At 43.7% G+C, this 20,772-nt stretch overlaps 1 protein-coding gene across 1 annotated transcript in view; it reads left to right on the plus strand.

Annotated features, from left to right (window-relative positions):
• The window catches only part of Rhpn2 (rhophilin Rho GTPase binding protein 2), a 60,449-nt gene extending 41,558 nt beyond the window's left edge, over window positions 1-18,891 (plus strand). The window contains exons 7-15 of the mRNA XM_026391255.2: window positions 2,666-2,832; window positions 6,429-6,616; window positions 7,033-7,189; window positions 8,482-8,601; window positions 10,482-10,676; window positions 13,803-13,879; window positions 14,690-14,836; window positions 15,151-15,306; window positions 18,631-18,891. Of these exons, the coding sequence (XP_026247040.1) occupies window positions 2,666-2,832; window positions 6,429-6,616; window positions 7,033-7,189; window positions 8,482-8,601; window positions 10,482-10,676; window positions 13,803-13,879; window positions 14,690-14,836; window positions 15,151-15,306; window positions 18,631-18,891 (1,468 nt within the window). The remainder of the gene's footprint in view (window positions 1-2,665; window positions 2,833-6,428; window positions 6,617-7,032; window positions 7,190-8,481; window positions 8,602-10,481; window positions 10,677-13,802; window positions 13,880-14,689; window positions 14,837-15,150; window positions 15,307-18,630) is intronic.
• Window positions 18,892-20,772: the final 1,881 nt, after the last annotated feature.

Raw genomic sequence — 20,772 nt, forward strand, 5'->3', positions numbered from 1 at the left:
TCTAAGTTGCTTAGGGTCTCACTAAATTGCTGAGGCTGGCCTCAAACTTGAGTTCCTCCTGCCTCACTCAGTTTCCCAAGCTGTTGGGATTACAGGCACACCAGGCGTGTGCCTAGCTATTATTTAGTTCTGATGGGGACCCAAGGGAGGAAGGCCTTGAATGTTTCAAAATAAGTGAGCCAAGAAGAAGCTTTTTTTTTCTTTCTTTCTTTTCTTTTTTTTTGTACCAAGGATTGAAGCCCAGGCACTTAACCACTGAGGCACATCACCAGCCCTTTTTTAATTTTTTATTTTGAGACAGGGTCTTGGTAAGTTGCTGAGGCTGACTTTGAACTTGTGATCAGAGAAGTGTTTTTTTTTTTTTTTTTTTTTTAATGCTCATTGTGTCATTGGGGAAACAGCAGGGCTCTGAAGGGGAACTAACAAGAAGCAGTTTCTGTCTTAGATGGGAGGGAACTGGGTTTTGTCCCAGTGGCAATCAGAAATAGATTTTAAAAAAACTGAAATAAAATATCTGATTCTTTTCCAGAATGACATTTTCAAAGATCAATATGGTTTCTCTCTTTTGGAAAAACTGGGTCTCTTCTCTTAAGTATACTTGCAGTGTGGGCTAAAGGGCGTGGTCAGCATAAAATTTTACCATAATGGATAGAATACTGCCAATGCCTTCCCTTTGGGAAGGACATGCAGATGACTTTGAAAAAAAGTGTGGTTGCTTGCCCATTTGAGTGAGAAGGCAATGGTGGCTTCTCCCTCGTCTTGAGTTAAGAACAAGCTTCCTGCCTACCTCTTGATTTGAATCATGAGTTTTAAAAAATCCTGAGCGTCACTCCAGTTAGAATGGCAGCCATCAGGAATGCAAACAATAATAAATGCTGGAGAGGATGTGGAGATAAAGGAACATAGTTACACTGTTGGTGGGATTGTGAATTAGTACAACCACTGTGGACGTCAGTAGAGAGGTTCCTCAGAAGATTAGGAATAGGAGGCTGAAGCAGGAGGATCTTGAGTTCATAGCCAGCCTCAGCGATTTACCGAGGCCGCAAGCAAGTCAGCAAGACCCTGTTTCTAAATAAAATATAAAAATGGGGCTGGGGATGTGGCTAAACACCTCTGGGTTCTTTCCCCGGTACAAAAAAAAGAAAAAGAAAAAGACAAGGAATGGAACCAGCACATGACCCAGCTGTACCACTCCTGGTATTTAAAGGCATCTTACTACAGGGATACATGCACACCCATGTTTATAGCAGCACAATTCACAATAGCCAAACTATGGAACCAGCCTAGGTGTCCAACAGTGGATGAATGGATAAAGAAAATGTGGTATACATACACAAGGGAGTTTATTCAGCCATAAGGAAAAAATGAAATGATTTCATTTGCAGGAAAAATGGATGAACTTAAGAATATCATTCTCAGCAAAATAAGACTCAGAAGGCCAAGAGTCATACATTCTCTCTATGTGGAAGCTAGAGGGGATGAAATAAAAGAAAGGTGGAGGCTCTCGTGAGGAATGAAGGGTGATCAATGGAGCAGAAGAGAGGGATCAGAGGGAGGGAGGGAGGAAAGGGGGGAATACTGGGGAATGATATTGGTATTATTGTATTGTGTGCAGGTGTGAATGTGTGACAACGAACCCCACCATCATGTACAATTACAATACACCAATAAAAACATGTGGGGGGAAAAAAATCCTGAGTCTTTTAAACTTCAGGAAGAATTATGAGGGGTTAGTAATTGCTATCTATATTTCACTTAGGAAAAGCCACATTTCTTTTCCTTCTTTTTTTTCTTTTTTTTTGAGACATGGTCTCACTAGGTTATACAAGCTGACCTCAAACTTGATGCCCTTGTCTCAGCCTTCTGAGTAGCTTGGTTATAGGCATGGGCATCCAATCGCTTATATGTACATTTAAAAATATATATTATTATTATTTTAGAGTACTTTTATGCTCACAACCATATTGAGCAAAACGTTCAGTGTTTTCTCTGGATCCCTGGTTCTGATATGGGAACAGTGTCCCCACGACAGTGGTAGGTTTCTTATGCTAGATGATCATACCTTGACAACATATCATTATCACCCAGAGTTTACTTAGGGTTCATTCTGGGTGTTGTAGAGTCTCTGGGTTTCGACAAATGCATGATGACATGCATTCACCATTGTGGTATCCTGCAGAATCGTTCACTGTCCTGAAAGTTCTCTGTGCTATGCATATTTATTCTTCCCTCCTTCCTGACTCCTGTCAGCCACTGATCTTTTAAAATCTCCACAGTTTTGTCTTTCCTAGAATATCCAGATAGACTTTTTTCACTCAGTGATAAGTGCTTAAATTTACCCCATGTCTCTTCATGGCTTGCTAGCTCATTTCCTTTTAGTGGTGAGTTATGTTCCACTGTCTGGATGTACCACAGTGCATTTATCCATTCACCTACTTGAAGGACATCTCAATTGAAAAGCCTTATTTTTTTTGTGTGTGGCTGTGTAGTTCTGTGGCTCTGTGATCAGCATGATCAAATCTGTCATCTTGCTTGGGAACAAAAGCCCCATTGCATGTGCATTTTAAAATTTTATTCAATAAATGAATTTTGCCCATATTCACCCCAAAGTGGCATCAACTAGCCAAGTAATGTGTATTCCTAGAATGTGTTTTCTTTTAAATAGGTATGACTCCCTCACCGGCGTCCCGGTCAGCCAGCAGAACTTGCTGCTGGAGAAGGCCAGCATTCTGTTTAACATCGGAGCCCTCTACACCCAGATTGGGACCCGGAGCAATCGGCAGACCCAAGCTGGACTGGAGAACGCCGTGGACGCCTTCCAGAGAGCTGCAGGTGTGTCTCTGCCAGGCACAGCCCTGACCCCACCAGGTTGGCATGAGGGTGCCTAGCTGAAGAGTCTGGGGTTCTCCCCAGAGCTAGGCATGGTCTCAGAAGCCTGAAAGGGGACCCGGCCGTGTTTAATACTGGTGTAACGTCCCATCAAGAGACCATTAGGTTCAGGCCATCATCTTAGTTTGGGATGTACATAGTGAGGACTTTGGTTAAGGATTTGTCTTTTCCAAATGAATGGCCCCAGTGATGACACTGAGTAGCTCTTTCTTCCAACACTAACTATGTGGAAGAACAGAATCACTTTTCCCAATGAGTGAAAATGTGGGCTTTTTATTTTTTTCTCTTATTAGGCGTACCTGATGCCTACAAAGTCCCTCCTTGTCTGTTCAGGATATGTTCCAAGACTGGCAGGAGGTGCCAGAAGGTTCCGGTGGTTCAGATAGTACGGAACCCTATGTAACTCTGGTTTTCCTATATGTAAAGATATAAGATAGTATCATAATGAAGTTTAATTTATAGATTAGACATAGTAAGAGGTTAGCATTAATAATTAATAAATAGAACGATTATAAAATATTGTCATAAAAGTTATTTGAACCTTACGAATTCTTCATTTCTGGAATTTCCCACTTAATATTTTTATACCACAATTAACTGAGTGTAACGGAAACCAAGGAAAGCAAAGCCTTGGATAAAGGAGGACTGTTACGTTACCCTCTGTGCTTGGTATCATTCTTATTCTGTCAAGTTCACCAGCCTGAAGTTGGTGCTCTCAGCCCTCTGCCAAGTGCTGTGTACTCTGTATCCCTAGTAGATCAAGGACGGGGATGCAGTGGGTGAGCCTGGTGTGGCTTCTGTGCCTTCCTGGGGTCTGTATGCTCCCCTCCAGCAGGGACTGTGTCTGGGGCAGACTCAACAGGGGATGGTGGGCAAAAATAGCAGCACGGTGCAGACCGCAGCATGACCCCCTGAGTCTGCCCAACAGGTTTTTGCTGTCTGTGCTGATCCCCTGCTCTACTTTGGGGTATAATCACCCCTACTCCATCCCCTCCCCCAACATAGAACCTTTCCGGATACTCACTCAGGAAGCCCTGTAACCCTGTGTAGGACCACAGCTTTGTCACTTAGACTTATGGAATTTCTTGCATTAAAATTATTGGTGTTTGGGGATGAGACGTGGGCTTGGAATTGTTTTAGTGTATGTCCTTTTCTGGACTCTTCTTTCTCCCTGAGGTATCCCAAGCAGGCATATGTTGTGACCTGTCTCGAAGATTCTAGAGATAAAAAGACAAGAGTGAAGCTTAAACAGTGGTGACCACGAGGGCAGCCCCAAGGGGGGCAAACAGGCTGCAGCAGGTGCCATCCCTCTGCAGGGCAGTAAAACCAGAGGGACCAGTTGGATGGGATTCATGTGGCAGATTATATTTCAGTTCCAAATTGTTCTCATGACAGTTCTCATGACAGTTAATTTCCTAAAGTATGAAGAAGTCAGCTGAAGGCTGCAACATGAACGGTGTGTCCCTGGGAGCCCTCTGGGTTGTTCTTTCCTGAGGTCCTGCAGTAGGGAGGGCTCTGCATTTCTGAATGACTCAGGTGTCGTGGGTGAGCCAGTCCCCTTGGAGCTCCCTCATCATTCCACCTGCTTTCAGCTGTCACCTCCATCACATGTCCAGTCACGGGCAGTTTCTCACAGGTGTCCCCAGTGAGAAGGGGAGGGAGGGAACCAACTGGTTTCCTTACATGTACATGTTTTGGAAGCAAATCCAATTTTTAAAAACTGTGATAAAATATACATATTTACTGTTTTGACCTATTTTTTTTTTAAATGCTGGGAGTTAATCCAAGGCCTTGTGCATGCACTGTACTACTCAGCTACATCCCCAGCTCGTTTGCTTGCGCATGCTCTCTCTCTCTCTCTCTCTCTATATATATATATATATAGAGAGAGAGAGAGAGAGAGAGATAGATAGACCTTTGTTTTATTTATTTATATGTGGTGCTGAGAATCAGACCCAGTGCCTCATACATTACCAGGCAAGTGCACTACCACTCAACCACTGCCCCATTGACATCCCCATCTCTTTTTAAATTTTATTTTGAGATAGGGGTTTCACTAAGTTGTCCAGGCTGCTCTCAAAATTGAGATCTTCTGGCCTCAGCCTCCCAAATAGCTGGGATTATTACGCATGAGCCACTATGCCTGGCTATAATTTTTAACCATTTTTCACTGTGGTAAAACATGCATAAGATAAAATTCACATTTTAATCTTTTTCTTTTTGGCACTGGGGATTGAATCCAGAGGTGCTTTACCATTGAGCTATGTCCCCAACCCTTTTTAATTTTTGAGACAAGGTCTCACTAAGTTGCTGAGGCTGACCTCAAACTTGTTGTGATCCTTATGCCTCAGTCTCCCGATGGCTGGATGACAGACATGCCCCACTGTGCCCAGCCATTTTAACCATTTTTAAGTGTACTGTTCAGTGGTGTTAATTACGTTCATATTGTTGCACAACTATCACCACCGTCCATCTCCAGGATATTTTCATCATTCAGACTGAAGCTGTGTACCCAATAAATAATAACACTCTCTTCCTTCCCCCAGTTCTTAGTAACTGGTACCCTCATTCTTTTTATCTATACAAATGGGGACTATTCCAGGTACTTCATTAAATGAAATCAGATGATGTTTGACCTTTTATGATTGGTTCATTTTACTTAGCATAGTGTCTTCATTATGTTGTAGCTTGTGCAGAATTTCATTCTTTTGACTTTGGAATGGGTGCTAGGGTCAAATCCAGGGTCTTGTGTATGCTAGGCAAGTGCTGTGCCCCTGAGCCACAGTTACCCCCTTAGCCCTGCATTCCCATTTGGTTTTGCTTTTTTTTGTTTGTTTGTGGTAATGGGTATTGAATCCCAGAGTGCTCTACCACTCAACTACGTCTCCAGCCCTCTTGATTTTTCATTTTGAGGAGTCTCGCTAAGTTGCTCAGACTACCCTTGAACTTCTGATCTTCTTTCCTCAGCCTCCTGAGTTTTGGGGATTATAGGTGTGCACCACCTTGCCCAGGTCTGGATTCCTTTTTAAGGCTTGAAAAATATTCCATTATATGTATTTACCACATTTCCCATACTTGTTCAGCCATCAATGGGCATTTGGATTTCTTTTCTACCTTTTGACTATTGTAAATAATGCTTCTTTGAACATGGATATGTCAGTTGAGTCTCTGCTTTCAGTGTTTTGGTTATAAGTGTAGGAGTGATGTTGCTAGATATATAGGAATCAGAGGTTTTTAAAAGATGCTATAAGACATTAGTTTGTGTATTACACACATATATAATACATATATATATATATACATATGTATATATATATACATACACACACAGACATACACGTGTGTGTGTGTGTGTGTGTGTGTGTGTGTGTGTGTTTCTCCCCATGCTGGGACTAGAACTTAAGGCCTTGTATATACTAGGCAACCGCTTTCTACCTCCAATCCCAATTTTACATTTTTTGTTCTATCATTTTCTATAGCAGCATGGTAAAATAATATGATCCCCAAATAATAAGCAAAAAAAAAAATTATGATTTTAGGTGTTTTAAGCTACCTGAAAGAAACATTCACGCATACTCCCAGTTATGACATGAGCCCCGCCATGCTCAGTGTGCTGGTCAAAATGATGCTTGCACAAGCCCAAGAAAGTATGTTTGAGAAAATCAGCCTTCCCGGGATCCGGAACGAATTCTTCATGCTGGTTAAGGTGGCTCAGGAGGCTGCCAAGGTAAGGCTTCTCAGTTCCTGTGACTCGGGGGGTGGGGGGGGGTGGGCAGAATCCAATGGTGCAGGTGCACTGGAAGCGGCGGGGGTTCCCACGGCAGCAGCTTGCCCACCACCAGGGCAGCGTGCCTGTCCCAGCTGAGGCTGCTGCCTTGTGTTTTCTTGGCAAGTATCAGTGTTTCAGATATGGATCATTGATTCCATCTGCAGCTTGGCCTAAAAACCAGCATAATGACAGTTGCTGATCCCTCTGTTAACTCTGAGGCTGACAGCAGCAGGAGTTGCTTGGCACTGAGCCCAAGTTATGGAGCAGCCTCTGGCAGAGGCTCCTGTATAGAAGAAAGGGATCTTTTTCCTGTACTTAGTTTCATGAGGATCCTTGTGCTGGGCTCCCCCTTCCCAATATCCCTTCTGTTTCAGGTGGGAGAGGTCTACCAGCAGCTGCATACAGCCATGAGCCAGGCGCCAGTGAAAGAGAACATTCCCTACTCCTGGGCCAGCTTGGCCTGTGTGAAGGCCCACCACTACAGGGCCCTGGCCCACTACTTTGTCGCCACCCTCCTTATCGACCACCAGTGTAAGACTTGGAGGCTTCAGGGCTTGGGGCTTTGGTTGGAGGTTTGATCTTGCTGTCTCTAGGGGATTCTGAGCCGAGTATAGCTGCCTTCCTGTCTGGAGATGCTCACAGGCTGAAGGCAGAGGATGGGCAGCACATATTGATCTAGATACCTGTCACAGGCCAGGGCAGCATTAGGGGGTTACAGACTTCTGCTATAGAAGCAAAAGGAGTGGTTTAATTCTCTTTAGAATCAGGCAAATGATTTTTCACCTGGAATTTAGAATCTAAGATGTGCCAACCACTCAGTTTTATTACTGAGTTTAAATAACATTTTAAGGTAATATGTATTTTTTTCTTTTATTTAAATGATGCAGGGAATTGAACCTAGGGCCTTGTGCATGGCAAGAAAGTGCTCTATCACAGAATTACACCCCTAGCCCTTCAGGGGGAGTTTTGATCCAATTAGTACTATTCAGGACAGCCCCCGGAATAATTAAATGGACAGCCTCTGGAGCCAGACTACTTGGGTTCATATCTCAGTTCTGACACTAGCTGTATGACCTTGGACGAGTTACTTAACTGCTCAGTGCCTCAGTTTTCTCATCTGTAAAATGGAGATACGAAGGGAAACTTCCTTACAGGGCTGCTGCAAAAAAAAATAAGTGCCTGTATTCAAAGCTAAACCATGAAAGTGTGAGCTACTATTTCTAGTACCTAGTCTATTAGGTGGGAGAAGTTAGGTAAACAGATGGAAATACAGTGCTCCAGCAGTGGCTGTCAGGATGTGAATGAGGCAGCAGGTGGACTTACTGGTGCAGACCTAGATGGCTCCTCAGAGTTAGTGATGTTTGTGGCTATTCCAACTACACATCGAGGGAAAGAGCCAGCAGTGCCTGAGCATAGAAGCGGAGGCTAAGAATGTGGAAGTGGTGTTGAGTGGCAGGTGAGGTTGGAGAGGGGTGTGGCCTCACCATAGGCATGGAAGCCACCAGAGGTGGTTAGGGTGGGCAGCAACAGGGGCGGGACTGTGCCAGGAGGTTCTAGGCAGCAGATGACTTGGAGGAGACAGTGAGGGCTCAGGGCCCCATCCTGAACTCCTGGAGCGTGGCTGGTACCAGGTGAGCAAAGGCCAAGGGGCTAGCTTGCTTTGACTGTGTCTACAGGCAGAAAGGACACCGATAACCACTAACGCCTGGTAAAATGGGAGATGAAAGGATCCTGGGGATGTGGTTGAAAGGGAAAATCTCTACGTGGGGTGCGGCCCCATCTTCAGAGGCAGATGGGGATTTAACCTGGAGCTTAAATTGCAGTGAAGCCGGGCGCAGATGAGGACCACCAGGAGAAGTGCCTGTCCCAGCTCTATAACCACATGCCGGAGGGCTTGACACCCTTGGCCACACTGAAAAATGATCATCAGCGCCGACAGCTGGGTGCGTATGGGCCCTGCTCCTAGAACTGTGTCCAGTTTGCTGATAAGCAGCCCTGCTCATGAACAACCCTAGAAGAATCTCTAGGTGGGGGCTTGAAAGAGAAGGGTGTCCAGACTCACTGGAGCTACTCTGGATTCAGAAATTATGAGGTGCCACGCTCTAGTCTCAAAGGACTTTCAGAGCTGTGTTCTGATGCATTCCATGAGTGCCCAGGCTACCCCCCATGGAACCAGAGCTTTGACTGTCTCCCAAGACCACTGTGGCCCATGACATGGCCCTTTGCCATCCTAAGGTTGAAGGACACATTGTCAATTTTTTTATGCTTCACCAAGGGCGAGTAAGACTGGTAATGGATTGACCTGGTTTTGTGTCTGTTTTATGTCTCCGTGTGAATATCTCTTTCCCTGATGTCCTTCAGCACCCAAACCTTCCGCCCACCCAAACACATGTAACTTCCCCTCTCTCGGTGATGTCAGCTCCAGCCCATTTGGTGCTTAGGCCAGAAATTTTGGATTTACTCTGCATTCCTGCCTTTCTTTGTCACCTTACATTTGAATAGCAAACATCACATTAACTCCACCTAACATCCCAAATCTAATACTTTTTTTTTTTTTTTTTTTTTGGTGCTAGGGATTGAACCCAAGGGTGCTTAATCACTGAGCCGCATCCCCAGCCCTTTTTATTTTTTATTAAGAGACAGGGTCTGGCTGAATTGATTAAGACCTCACTAAGTTGCTGAGGCTGGCTTTGAACTCGCGATCCTCCTGCCTCAGCTACTATAGTGAGTCACAGGGATTATAGGCATGCACCATCACACCCAGTCTAACTAGTTCTTATCCTCCCACCTTGGTCAAAGCCACATGCTGATAGTGCTTACCTCACAAACATTGGCTTGATTAAACTCCACCTGACTCTATGAGATGGGTCTGGTGGGCTTCCCACTTTACTACTGAGGAAACAGAGGCTCAGAATGGTCATACCACTTACCTTGCTCATAGCTAGTCTCCTTGCTTCCCTCTATTCACACTGAGGCTGGTTACTTCAGTCCTCTGCTTACACCCTGATGGGTTCCCATCTTGCCCACGGTAGGAAGAGTAAGAGTCTTTATCCTGACTCATAAGGTCAGGCACGACCTGGCCCCTGCTCTTCTCTGATCTCATTCTCTGCCCTTCTCTCCTATTCCCCATTCCCTTCAGCCATATCCTCAATTCCTATTGTCCCCCCCACACCTTTTTTCTTGGGGGGGGGGAGGTGCTGGGAATCAAACCCAGGGCCTTGTGCATGCAAGGCATGCACTCTACCAAATGAGCTATATCCCCAGCCCTCCTGTTGTCCTTGAAAGGTAAGTGAGCTCCTGCCCCAGAGTCTTTGCACTTACTGTTCCTTCTTTCAGGAATGCTTTTTATATCATTTCCTTCAGGGCTCTGCTCAGAAGTTACCTTATAAACAAAAATAATTTTAAAAACAAAACAAGTTTATCCAAAAAGCCTTCCTTGATCACCCATCATAGAATAGGTCCCATTCCCAATCTTCCAGCCTGACTTGCCTACCTTGCTTCACTTTTCTTCATAACCTCATGACCACGGATCCACCACATGTATCTTTGTTCCTTAATTATCTGTCTTCAGCTAATAGCATGTAACTTCATGAATGCAAGGGGAAATTTTTGTTCTTTGCTTTATCTGTACACCTAGAATACCCAGTCGGTGTTTGTCGAGTGAACCCTTAATAGTGAGCATTTACACTTGTATCTCAGTGGGGGTGGGGCTCAGCTGTCAGCGAGATCCTTTAGAAAGGAGAATGTTTGCCTTTTGGGCTGATCCTTGGGTCCTTTGTATCTCTGTGATATATTCATGTTGGTGGTGGCTTTCTGCCTACAGGAAAATGCCATCTGCGCAGAGCTGTCACTCACCACACGGAGTCTGTGAGGGAGGCCAGTCTGTGCAAGAAGCTCCGTGACATCCAGGTACTTCAGGAGGTGCTGTCTGCTGCACATCAGCGCTCTCGGCTCAAGTACAGTCAGTACCAAGAGGATGATGATCTTCTGAACTTGATCGATGCTCCTGATATTGTTTGTGAGTGTCTAGAACTAATGTGCCTTTTGTTGCCCGGAGGCCTGTGTCTGCTGTGTAGACTGTGCCCTGCATGGGAAACCAGGGTACCTGGCTAAATGCAGCTTGTATTTGCTCACCCTTCAGAGATTACACAAGCTCTCATTGTGTGGTGGGCCCTGGAGGGGCCACATTTCCAGCTGCCTTCTAGGAAACTGCATTTTACTCTCTTTTACTTCCAGCTCACCAGAGTTTCAGAGCTAAATGCATCATAATTTCCTCTCCTGGGCTTCCTGATATCCCCTTTATTTTTCATCTTTTATCACCACCAGAATTTCTAAAAATCTCCCAGGTGTTGTGCACAGCGATGGCTTAGGAATACACACATAGCTGAACCAGACAAATGTGGCTGTCCTCCGGCAGTTGGTGGTCACTTCTGCCCAAGAGGGTGGGGAATGGGAGGGCCTCCCTCCAGTGATGGCTTTGCTATGAGAAATGACTAGGGTCTTTCCAGGAATTAGAGATGGGGGATGGTCGGTGGCCCATTTTGGGGAACCCCTTTGTCCATCCCCTCCTGAGTACAGAAAAAAAACTAACTCAAACTCAGTTTCTCCTACTACATGCTCACAGCACGGATTACTCCTGACACTAGATATGTGCAAGGTTTGTCCACACTTCAAACAAACAATCAGTTCTGCAGCAGGTGCCGGCTGGGTGTCCTCTGATCCAGTTCAGTACTGATACTGTCTACCCAGAGATAGCATCAGGTCTCTCAGGTTGAGAACTTGGACACCAGGATTATCCCCGTCCCACCTCAGATGCCAATTATAAACATCATGTTGTTTTACCTGTATTTCCCACAACTCTTTTTCTTTCTTTTTTTTTTGAAAGAGAGAATGAGAGAGAGAGAGAGAGAGAGAGAATTTTTTAATATTTATTTTTTAGTTTTCGGCAGACACAACATCTTTGTATGTGGTGCTGAGGATCGAACCCGGGCCGCACGCATGCCAAGTGAGCGCGCTACCGCTTGAGCCACATCCCCAGCCCCCCACAACTCTTTTTCAATTAATTTAACTACAGCCAGGAACAGTAGCACATGCTATTCAGTTATTCAGGCAGTCTGAGGCCGGAAGATCACAATTTTGAGGACAGCCTCAGCAACATAGAAAGAACCTATCTCAAAAAATAATAATAATAATTTGTTAGAACAGCTCACAGAACAGAACTCAAGGAAACCCTTAATTATACTGTTTTGTTTGAAGGATATTACAAAGGATTCAGATGCAGAGATGCGTAGGCTGAGGTCTGGGGGAAGGGACGCAGAGCTTCTGTGCCCTCTCCAAGTGTGCCACCCCCCAGGAACGTCCATGGGATCTCCTCCCCAGGAACTCTCTTATTCCTGTCCTTTGGGGGTTTTATGGAGAATTTCTTTGCAGAGGCATGATTGAAACATGGACAGCCTTGTGGAAATGGGACTGGACACAAAAGGTGTGATCTAATGCTCATAGGCTGGGTGGGGAGACCCAGCAAGGCCTGTGTGCTCAGCAGTCTGCTTGGCCTCTTGACGCCACATGCCTCTCTCAGGGGCAGGAGCCGGACTCCTGGGATGAAACAGGTCTTGTGACCTACTATCAGAGGTCAGAGAATTTCTTGTAGACAGCTTTCTTAGGAGAAGGTAAGAGTTTTTATGATTTGCCTTGGGGAAGAGATATTCTAGTTTCTGTGGCCTGCCTTGGGAAGGGAGTTGTGAGCCAAGGACCATGGTCAAAGCCAAAAAATGTTTATTGTTATATCTCCCCCTCTTTCCCACACCTGTTCTCAGTCTCTGGGGATCCCTCCTGATATTCAGGGACCAGCTATTAGAGACAGGGTCCTGCTCAAGCCAGAATCCTCGGCTCCTCTGTAATAATGTTAGTTGCTGTCTGTTGAATGTTTGAGGTCTACCAGGCATGACAGTTGGCCCCGTTTGTATACTATTTCATCCCTCTTCCACTGCTGTGAGGGAGGTACTAATTACTGCGTTGTATTAAAGATGAGGAAGTAAAGGCCTAGGGAGATCCAAATTCTTGCCCAGGTCACCCACCTGATGTGTAGAAGCAGGAATAGCACTCAGGGATTCTCCTAGGAGGTAGAGACTTAAATTCCACAGAGGGAGGGAGGTAGGCAGCTCTATTGATGGCAATGCTGCTCGCCCTCCCCCCACTTTTTTTTTTTTTTTTTTTTTTTTACTTCCTGTCTCGAATAGAACTCAGGGCCTCGGGCATGGTAGGCAAGTGCTTTGCTACTGAGCTAAACCACCAACCCAAGCACAACCCTTGTAGCAGATGAGCAGCCTGCCTGAGCCCAGCACTGTGTTAAGGATTTGCAAGAAGAAGCCCCAGGGTCATCCTGTGGTTAGCAGGGTCTGATACACCCTGGTGGGACCTAGATTTTCATTTCATACTGTTGTTCACGTGTATTTAGCCTTCTCTGGGATCCTTTGTTAGAAACCAACTAGCTTTCCAGTAAGGGTTGGCCTGAGCCTGCCATAAGGTCACTGTTGAAGATTTGTAGATAATGATGGATGTGACTGGGGCAAGGTCACTGCCCACTGCAGAATCCTCACATCACATGATTAATGATGAAATCAGGAAGCACAGGACTGTGTTCTGAGACACACAGATCTTCTGTTAGAGCCATACCTGAAACAGTTTGCTTCTCGGCAGGGTTTATGAATGCTGAAGGAATTGCACCAGAGTATCAATTAAGCTCTTGGGGGAGGAGGGATGTGTCTGGTCATCATTCCTCTGTCCCAGCCCTGAATGGGTTATAGCTCCAATCAGGTACCCCGGTGGGAGGCACAGTCATCTGGGGCCACGGGTTGAGACGTGTTACATTTTTTGTACTATTTATCCAAGCCAATGGGAGAGACTGAGAGGGAGAGAAAGTGGTGCTTCCTCTTCCCTTCTGAGGGAAGACTGGATATCTGAGTTTTCGAGGATTCACTTTCTTTTTTTTTTCCTATTTGTTTATATGTGGTGCTGAGAATCGAACCCAGTGGCTCACACGTGCTAGGCAAGGGCTCTACCACTGAGCCACAGCCCCAGCCCTCAAGGATTCACTTTCCATGATGGAAACATTCATCCTTTCATTTTCAATCTTCTTTTCTAGCTAAAACTGAGCAAGAGGTTGAAATCATATTGCCCCAGTTCTCCAAGGTGACAACCAGAGACTTCTTCCAGAAGCTGGTATGTTGGACATTCATTTAAAAAGAAATAGCTTTTAGATTTTGCATATATATTGTCTTCGTCCGTCCAGGCCATTATAACAAGATACCATAAACCCAGTAGCTTATAATCAAGAGAAACTGAAGTCTCCTTAGTTCTGGCAGCTGGCAAGTCCAGGATCAAGGCACTGGCTGATTCAGGGTCTGATGAGGCCTGCTTTCTGGTTCTTGGTTGACATCTTCTTGCTGTGTCTTCAGACGATAGGAGAGGAGAATGAGCTCCCTAAAACCTACTTATAAGGGCAACAGTCCCTTTAATGAGGGCTCCCCACTCATGACCTAATCACGTCTTCAAAAGGCCCCACCTCCTAATAATCATATTGATTAGATTTCAACATACAAATTTTTGGAAAGACATAAACATTTAGAAAATAGCATTCCTTAAGAGCCAGTTTTAGATATTTTAGAATTTTATATTAGAAGTTTTATTTAAGATAATTTCTAAAAGCTAATTTTATTTAAAATATATTGGCTATGTTAGGAAAAAAATGGCAATTAATGTTTGTGCATGAGTATGATAGCACATATAGCCCCTGAACAAGGCCAAAGGAAGTCTTCAAGGACAACAGACAACATTCCTTCTAGCTTTCAAATGTCTGATTCAGAGCTGGGCATGGTAGAATGCACCTGTAGTCCCAGCTAATTGGGAGGCTGAGGCAGGAGGATCTCCTGAGCTTGTGAGTTCAAGGCCAGCCTGGGCAACATGGGGAGCTATCTCAAAAAGTCCAATTCCACCTTCAAACCCTACATTTAATGATGATCTCTTTTAAAGGGCCCCCTGTCTGTGTTTTCTGCTAACAAGAGGTGGACACCTCCCCGAAGCATTCGCTTTACAACGGAAAAAGGGGAAGTGGGGTTCACCTTGCGAGGAAATGCTCCAGTTCAGGTCTACTTCCTGGATCCTTCTTGCTCTGCTGCGGTAAGCCTGCTGCTGTCTGGATGGGAGAGACCCACCAGCAGCTTTACACAGAATCGGGCTGGGAAGATAGAAAGCAAGCAGCTCAGATGCATACATCTAGGTGATAGAATTCGGGGTTCATGGATGTCAAAGGTCTGACTTGATATGAAAGGCCTCTTGGGTGCTACATGCCCAAAGAGAACTATGAATGAAACTTTGCTCTCTCAAAGCAAAGTTATGCTAAAGTTATACTTTGTTCATGCATCTGGGGACTGAATCAGGTATTTAAATGAACAGAACAAAACACTGACCTTTTTTAAACAATGCTTTTGTAGCTGGCAGGAGCCAGGGAAGGAGATTATATTGTTTCCATTCAAGGCGTTGATTGCAAGTGGCTGACGGTGAGCGAGGTTATAAAACTGCTGAAAAGCTTTGGTGAGGAGGAGATTGAGATGAAGGTGGTGAGCCTCCTGGACTCTGCATCCTCCATGGTGAGCACCCCAAAGCAGATTGATATGAAATGGGCGTGAGTTTGGCCTCTGAGGTCTTTTCTGTCTCCCACCTGCATGACGTGACACAAGCAACTGAACTCCTAAGCTTGTCAACCTGAGTATGTGCCCAGTGTGGGCCAAAGATAACTTGAAAATTTTTTCTTTAATCCTGTAAATCAAATAGTTTTCTGATTATATTCTATTTAATTACAGAAGTAATACATACTCATGTTAAAAAAAAAAGTTCAGATGGAGCTGGACCCGGTATCATGTGCCTAAATTCCAGCTACTTTGGAGTCTGAGGCAGGAGGATTGCAAATCTGAAGATAGCTTGGACTACTTAGGAAGACCTTGTCTCAAAAATAAAAATTTTTAAAAATGGGTAGGAATGTAGTTCAGTGATACATATGCAAGACCCTGGCATCTCAAAAAAAAAAAATTTTTAATGGTACAGAAGGCATTAAGCCAGACCCAATGGCGCACACCTGTAATCCCAGCAGCTCAGGAGGCTGAGGCAGGAGGATCGAACATTCAAAGCCAGCCTCAGCAAAAGTGAGATGCTGAGCAACTCAGTGAGACCCTGTCTCTAAATAAAATACAAAATAGGGCTGGGTATGTGGCTCAGTGGTTGAGTGCTCCTGAGTTCAATCCCTGGTACTCGCCACTACCACCCCCAAAAAAAGGTACAGAAGGGGTTAAGATGTTGTGTGGAGGGCTGGAGATATAGCTCAGTTGGTTGAGTGCTTGTCTGGAATACACAAGGCCCTGGATTCAATCCCCAGCACCAAAGGAAAAAAAAAAAAAAAGATGATGTGTGGAAGTTCAGTTCCACAACTCAGAGACAGTGTTATTCATTTCCTATGAGATCTTGGGGAGTGTTTAATGCTTCTGAAAATTCATGTACATAGTTATATCCTTTAATTTTTTTCCTCAGTGGGAGAAACTATATCATAGGTTGTCTTCTGCACTTTACCACACTTAACAATGTAACTTACACTGTCCCTTCTATAACATTTATTCATTCAAAAAATATTGACTGAGCAGGCTGTATATCCCTATGTTAGTCCGTTTTTCATTACTATCACGAAATAACTGAGATAGGATGCTTATGAAGAAAAGAGAATTATTTAAATCACAGTTTTGGATGATGGAAGTCCAACATCAGGTGACTTCACTGATTTGGTGGCAGCTGAGGACTTTATGGCAGGAGCATGTGCATAATTGAGACATCACATCAAAAAGCAGGAAACAGAGCCACCAGTCTCTTCCAAGAGCCTGCCCCCAGTTGACCTTTGGTCCTCCCAGTAGGTCCTACCTCAGTATTGCCACACTAGTGGCCAAGCTCCCAGCACATGAATCCTCAAGGACAAACGACCTCCAACCACAGCACTGGTGCTTAGGTGTTTGTACTAGACAGAGAAGGTCACTACCCCCTAGAAGCTGGCACTAAACAAGCAAATAACTGGCTGCATTTTGAGAAATGCTGTAAATTGCATGGTTGAATGCCTGAGGGGAGGGAGAAGCTCCTAGACAGGGCTGTGAGTGGCAAGAAGGAAGGAGCCACTGAAGAGCAGAAGAGTGTTATGGGCAGAGGCACCCACAGGTGAAGAGACCCTGCAGCTGAACGAGCTGCTGCCAGGAACAAAAAGGTTGTTCAGCCAGAGCACTGGGGGAGAGTGGGGAGGAAGTGAGGTGGGAGTCTGGGAGCCACTCAAGCTTTCATGAAGGGCAGCGGCCATGGTGTGATGTTTACTTAGAAGGCTGTCCACTGCCTGGAGGCTGGCCCTGGCAATTGTCCAGGCCAGTGACGTTAGTGGCTTAGACTTGGTGGTGGCAGTTGCGGGTAGAGCGAGGTGGATGCACCTGAGGTGCAGTGTGGGGTTAGAGCTGACAGGGTGTCCTGTAAAGAAAGTGTTGGATTGGCTTAAACGAGTGCATGAGCAGTGATTATTTCTCATAAAGTTGGGGAGCTGGGGGCAAGGGAGGAGGAGGAAAAGAGAAGGAAGGGTTGTACTTTGGGTGTTTCAGATGCTTCATCCAGATGTAAAAGTAGGTAGTTGGGTGTTCACATCTTACAGGGAGAAGTCAGGGCTCAAAGTTAACATTTGAGAGTTGTCAGCATGGAGATGATAATGAAAGCTGTGAGACTAGATGAAATCACCCAGGAGGGCTGTGGACTGACCCTGAGACACTCCAACTGTCTCAGATCAGTTAGAAGAAGAAATTGAGAAAGAGGAAATTCAGAGGGAGAGTTCAGAGAGTAGTCAGGCTAAAAGGAGCTTCTGGAACCAAGAGAAGATCCTGCAGCCGGAGTGACCGGTTGCGTTGAATACAGTTAAGAGATGGAGAATCAGGGAGGCTGAGCCCTGTCTTCTGCATCTGGCAGTGGGACAAAGGAACAGTTGTTCTGGACTGATGAAAACAAAAATCAGGTTAGTTGGTACAGTTTCAATTGAGGAAGATGAAAAAAATTCTAGGGATAGAGTGGCAATGATTGTACAATAGTGTGAATATATTTAATACCACTGAATTGTGTGTACATTTAAATATGGTTAAAATGTTAAATTCTGTTATATTTTAGCACTTTTTTTTTTTTTTTTGTACTGGGATTGAACCCACGGGCATTTTACCACTGAGCTACATCCACAACAGTTATTTATTTATTTATTTTTGAGACAGTCTCCTTAAGTTGCTGAGGCTGGCCTTGAACTTGGTGGTCCTCCTGCTTGAGCCTCCCAAGTTGCAGAGATTACAGGTGTGCACCACATCTGGCTACATTTTTTTTAAAGGGGAAAAAAGTTAATAGCAGTGTCTTCATGATGGATTCTATATTGTCTTTAAAGACAATGAAACTGATCTACATCTACTGGTATGGATTGAAATCTAAGTTCTGTTCATTGAAAAAAGCAGGGTGCAGAATAGTGTGTATTCCTTTTAAGAAGACAAATGGTGAAGTATACTTATGCACACATATGCACATTATCTCTAGAAGTATAACACAGCAGTTACCTTGGAGGGAGGGCCTGGAAACCAGAGGAAGACCTACTGTATTTTCCTATTGTTTACCGTGGTTATTTTACTTTCTCAAAATAACAACCTTAAAAAGTGAGAAATGGTTCCCACACCTAAATTACTACTACTGAGTATATTTCTTAAAAATTGTCCTTGCTTTCAAGGGTCAAATTCTATGTAAGCATTGGTCACCCATGTTTCAGAGTTCATCAGCTTGAAGAGGCTAAGTGCAGACTGTCTCAGACTTTATAATAATTTACTAGGTATCTTGAAGATGGCTGACACCTTTTTTCCTTCCTTTTCTATGTGCAGCATAATAAGAGTGCCACGTACTCTGTGGGAATGCAGAAAACTTACTCCATGATCTGCTTAGCCATAGACGATGATGATAAAAGTGATAAAACCAAGAAAGTCTCGAAAAAGCTTTCCTTTTTGAGTTGGGGCACCAATAAGAATAGACAGAAGTCGGCCAGCACCATGTGCCTCCCTGCAGTTGGGGTGGCAAGACCTCACATCAAGAAGAAGATCCCCACTCCTTTCAGCCTGCTCAACACTGATAGCTCTTTATACTAATGGGAGGAAACAGAAATGTTCAGGCCCCAAATGTTTCTAGGGCTAACTAGGCCTTAAAATTTGTGCCATATGGAAAATATCCAGATATTCTCAAATCCCATTTTGTCACAGCATAAACTTGTATTTGACATGCTTTTAAGAAAGTAACAAGAAACCTCTAGCAATTTGTGGAAAATATGCTTATTTGAGGAATGTCACTATATTGCTGCAAGATATTTATTCTATAAAATATTGTAAATAGAATAGTATGGATATTATGGCTGTTTTCAGTGGTTACAGTTATAAATTTCAGGCACTGAGTTAAATTGGGGTTTCCTATAAAAATAGAACTATTTGTAAGTGTTAAAGTTTGGATAATGATCATTCCTTAACCTAGAGTTCAGAGGACCCTTGAGTTAAGGCAGGTCGGAGGACTATGACAGAATGAAATTTGTTACTAGAAACTGCTCCAAAGAACTGCTTCCTCATGGGAACTTACTAATGTGATAAGATTTTTCTATTATTTCTACATAATATGAATGCTATTTCCAGATAAAGTCTAGTGCCAAATTTGTTTTGACTTTTTTTTTTGGCAGTCCTGGGGATTGAACCCAACTCAGAGCCCTGGGTTAGCCCAGAACTGCCAAAAATAAAACATAAAATAAAATAAAAATAATTTAGGAGCACCTTTTCCTCTAGTCCGATGCCATTTATAAGTTGCTAACACAGTGGCAGTGTTAGATGGAGATGCTGTCTACAGGGTAGATAATATACTGTTTGATACTCAAAACTTTATTTTTCATTTTGTTTAAAGTAGAAAGTACATAACTATATATTTTTAGAGTCTTGGGTAAAAAAGTGGTTTTTATATTTTGTAAGGTAAAGATGTAAATGATTCAGGTTTAAAGTTCTATTTGACTTTTTAAATGAACATTCTTACCAATTTGATTTCTCTGGCTGTAAGTTGGATGACACTGTGACTCTAATTAAAGATTCATGGTTGACATACAAATGACATAGCTTTTAAAGTATAGCTGAAATCTAATGTGAGGATTAACAAGTATTGTCTATTGTGCAATATCTTTAGGGAAGCAACCACCTTTGAGAAAGTATATCTACTGCTATTAGGGCCATGTTTGTATAAATATTTAAATAAACACCTTCATTTACCTGAGTTTTTTTTTGCTTTTATTTTACTTTAATTCCTTCTTTCAAGTTTTCATTAATCTCATACACAAAATTTTTTAAAAATTTCTATTAGTTATTGATAGACCTTTATTTATTTATATGTAGTGCTGAGAATTGAACCCAGTGACTCACACGTTAGGCAAGCACGCCACCATTGAGCCACAACCCCAGCCCATGTGTTTGACTTTTAAAAATTACTAACAATTCATAAAACTGGTTATTTTAATAACTTTTAAAACATATGGTGTTCTTAATTGTGTTTTCAATGGTAGTTATACCTTTTGCTCCCCAGCCCTGACTCTCCTCACTGGATGCAGTTGCTTCTGTTTTCTTGTGTATCCCCCCACTGTTGGGCATTCATCTACAAACACATTCTTTTCTTACTTACATACATTAACTTCTCATCTATAAATGGGGAATTTCACACTCTAGGCTTCCTGTGTTCAGAACACTTGTCCAGTGATTATAAACTGGCCACCCTCCCTCTGCCCAAAAAAAAGGAAGGAGAAAATGAAGGAACAAAGGAACCATGAAAGGAGTTGTGCACTTGTTTATTTACACTGGCAGACGAGACCTGAAGACTAGCACCTCTGAGTCCAAGAAGGAAGGGGCTTAGATACACAGGGCTTCATTATGCATTAGTTTCCTTTTGATGGATATATCCACCACCTGAAAGTCTTTTCCATGACAGATGCAGGTCGGGGTCACTCATAA

Source organism: Urocitellus parryii, chromosome 15 (assembly GCF_045843805.1).
Source record: "Urocitellus parryii isolate mUroPar1 chromosome 15, mUroPar1.hap1, whole genome shotgun sequence".
Classification (NCBI taxonomy): domain Eukaryota; kingdom Metazoa; phylum Chordata; class Mammalia; order Rodentia; family Sciuridae; genus Urocitellus; species Urocitellus parryii.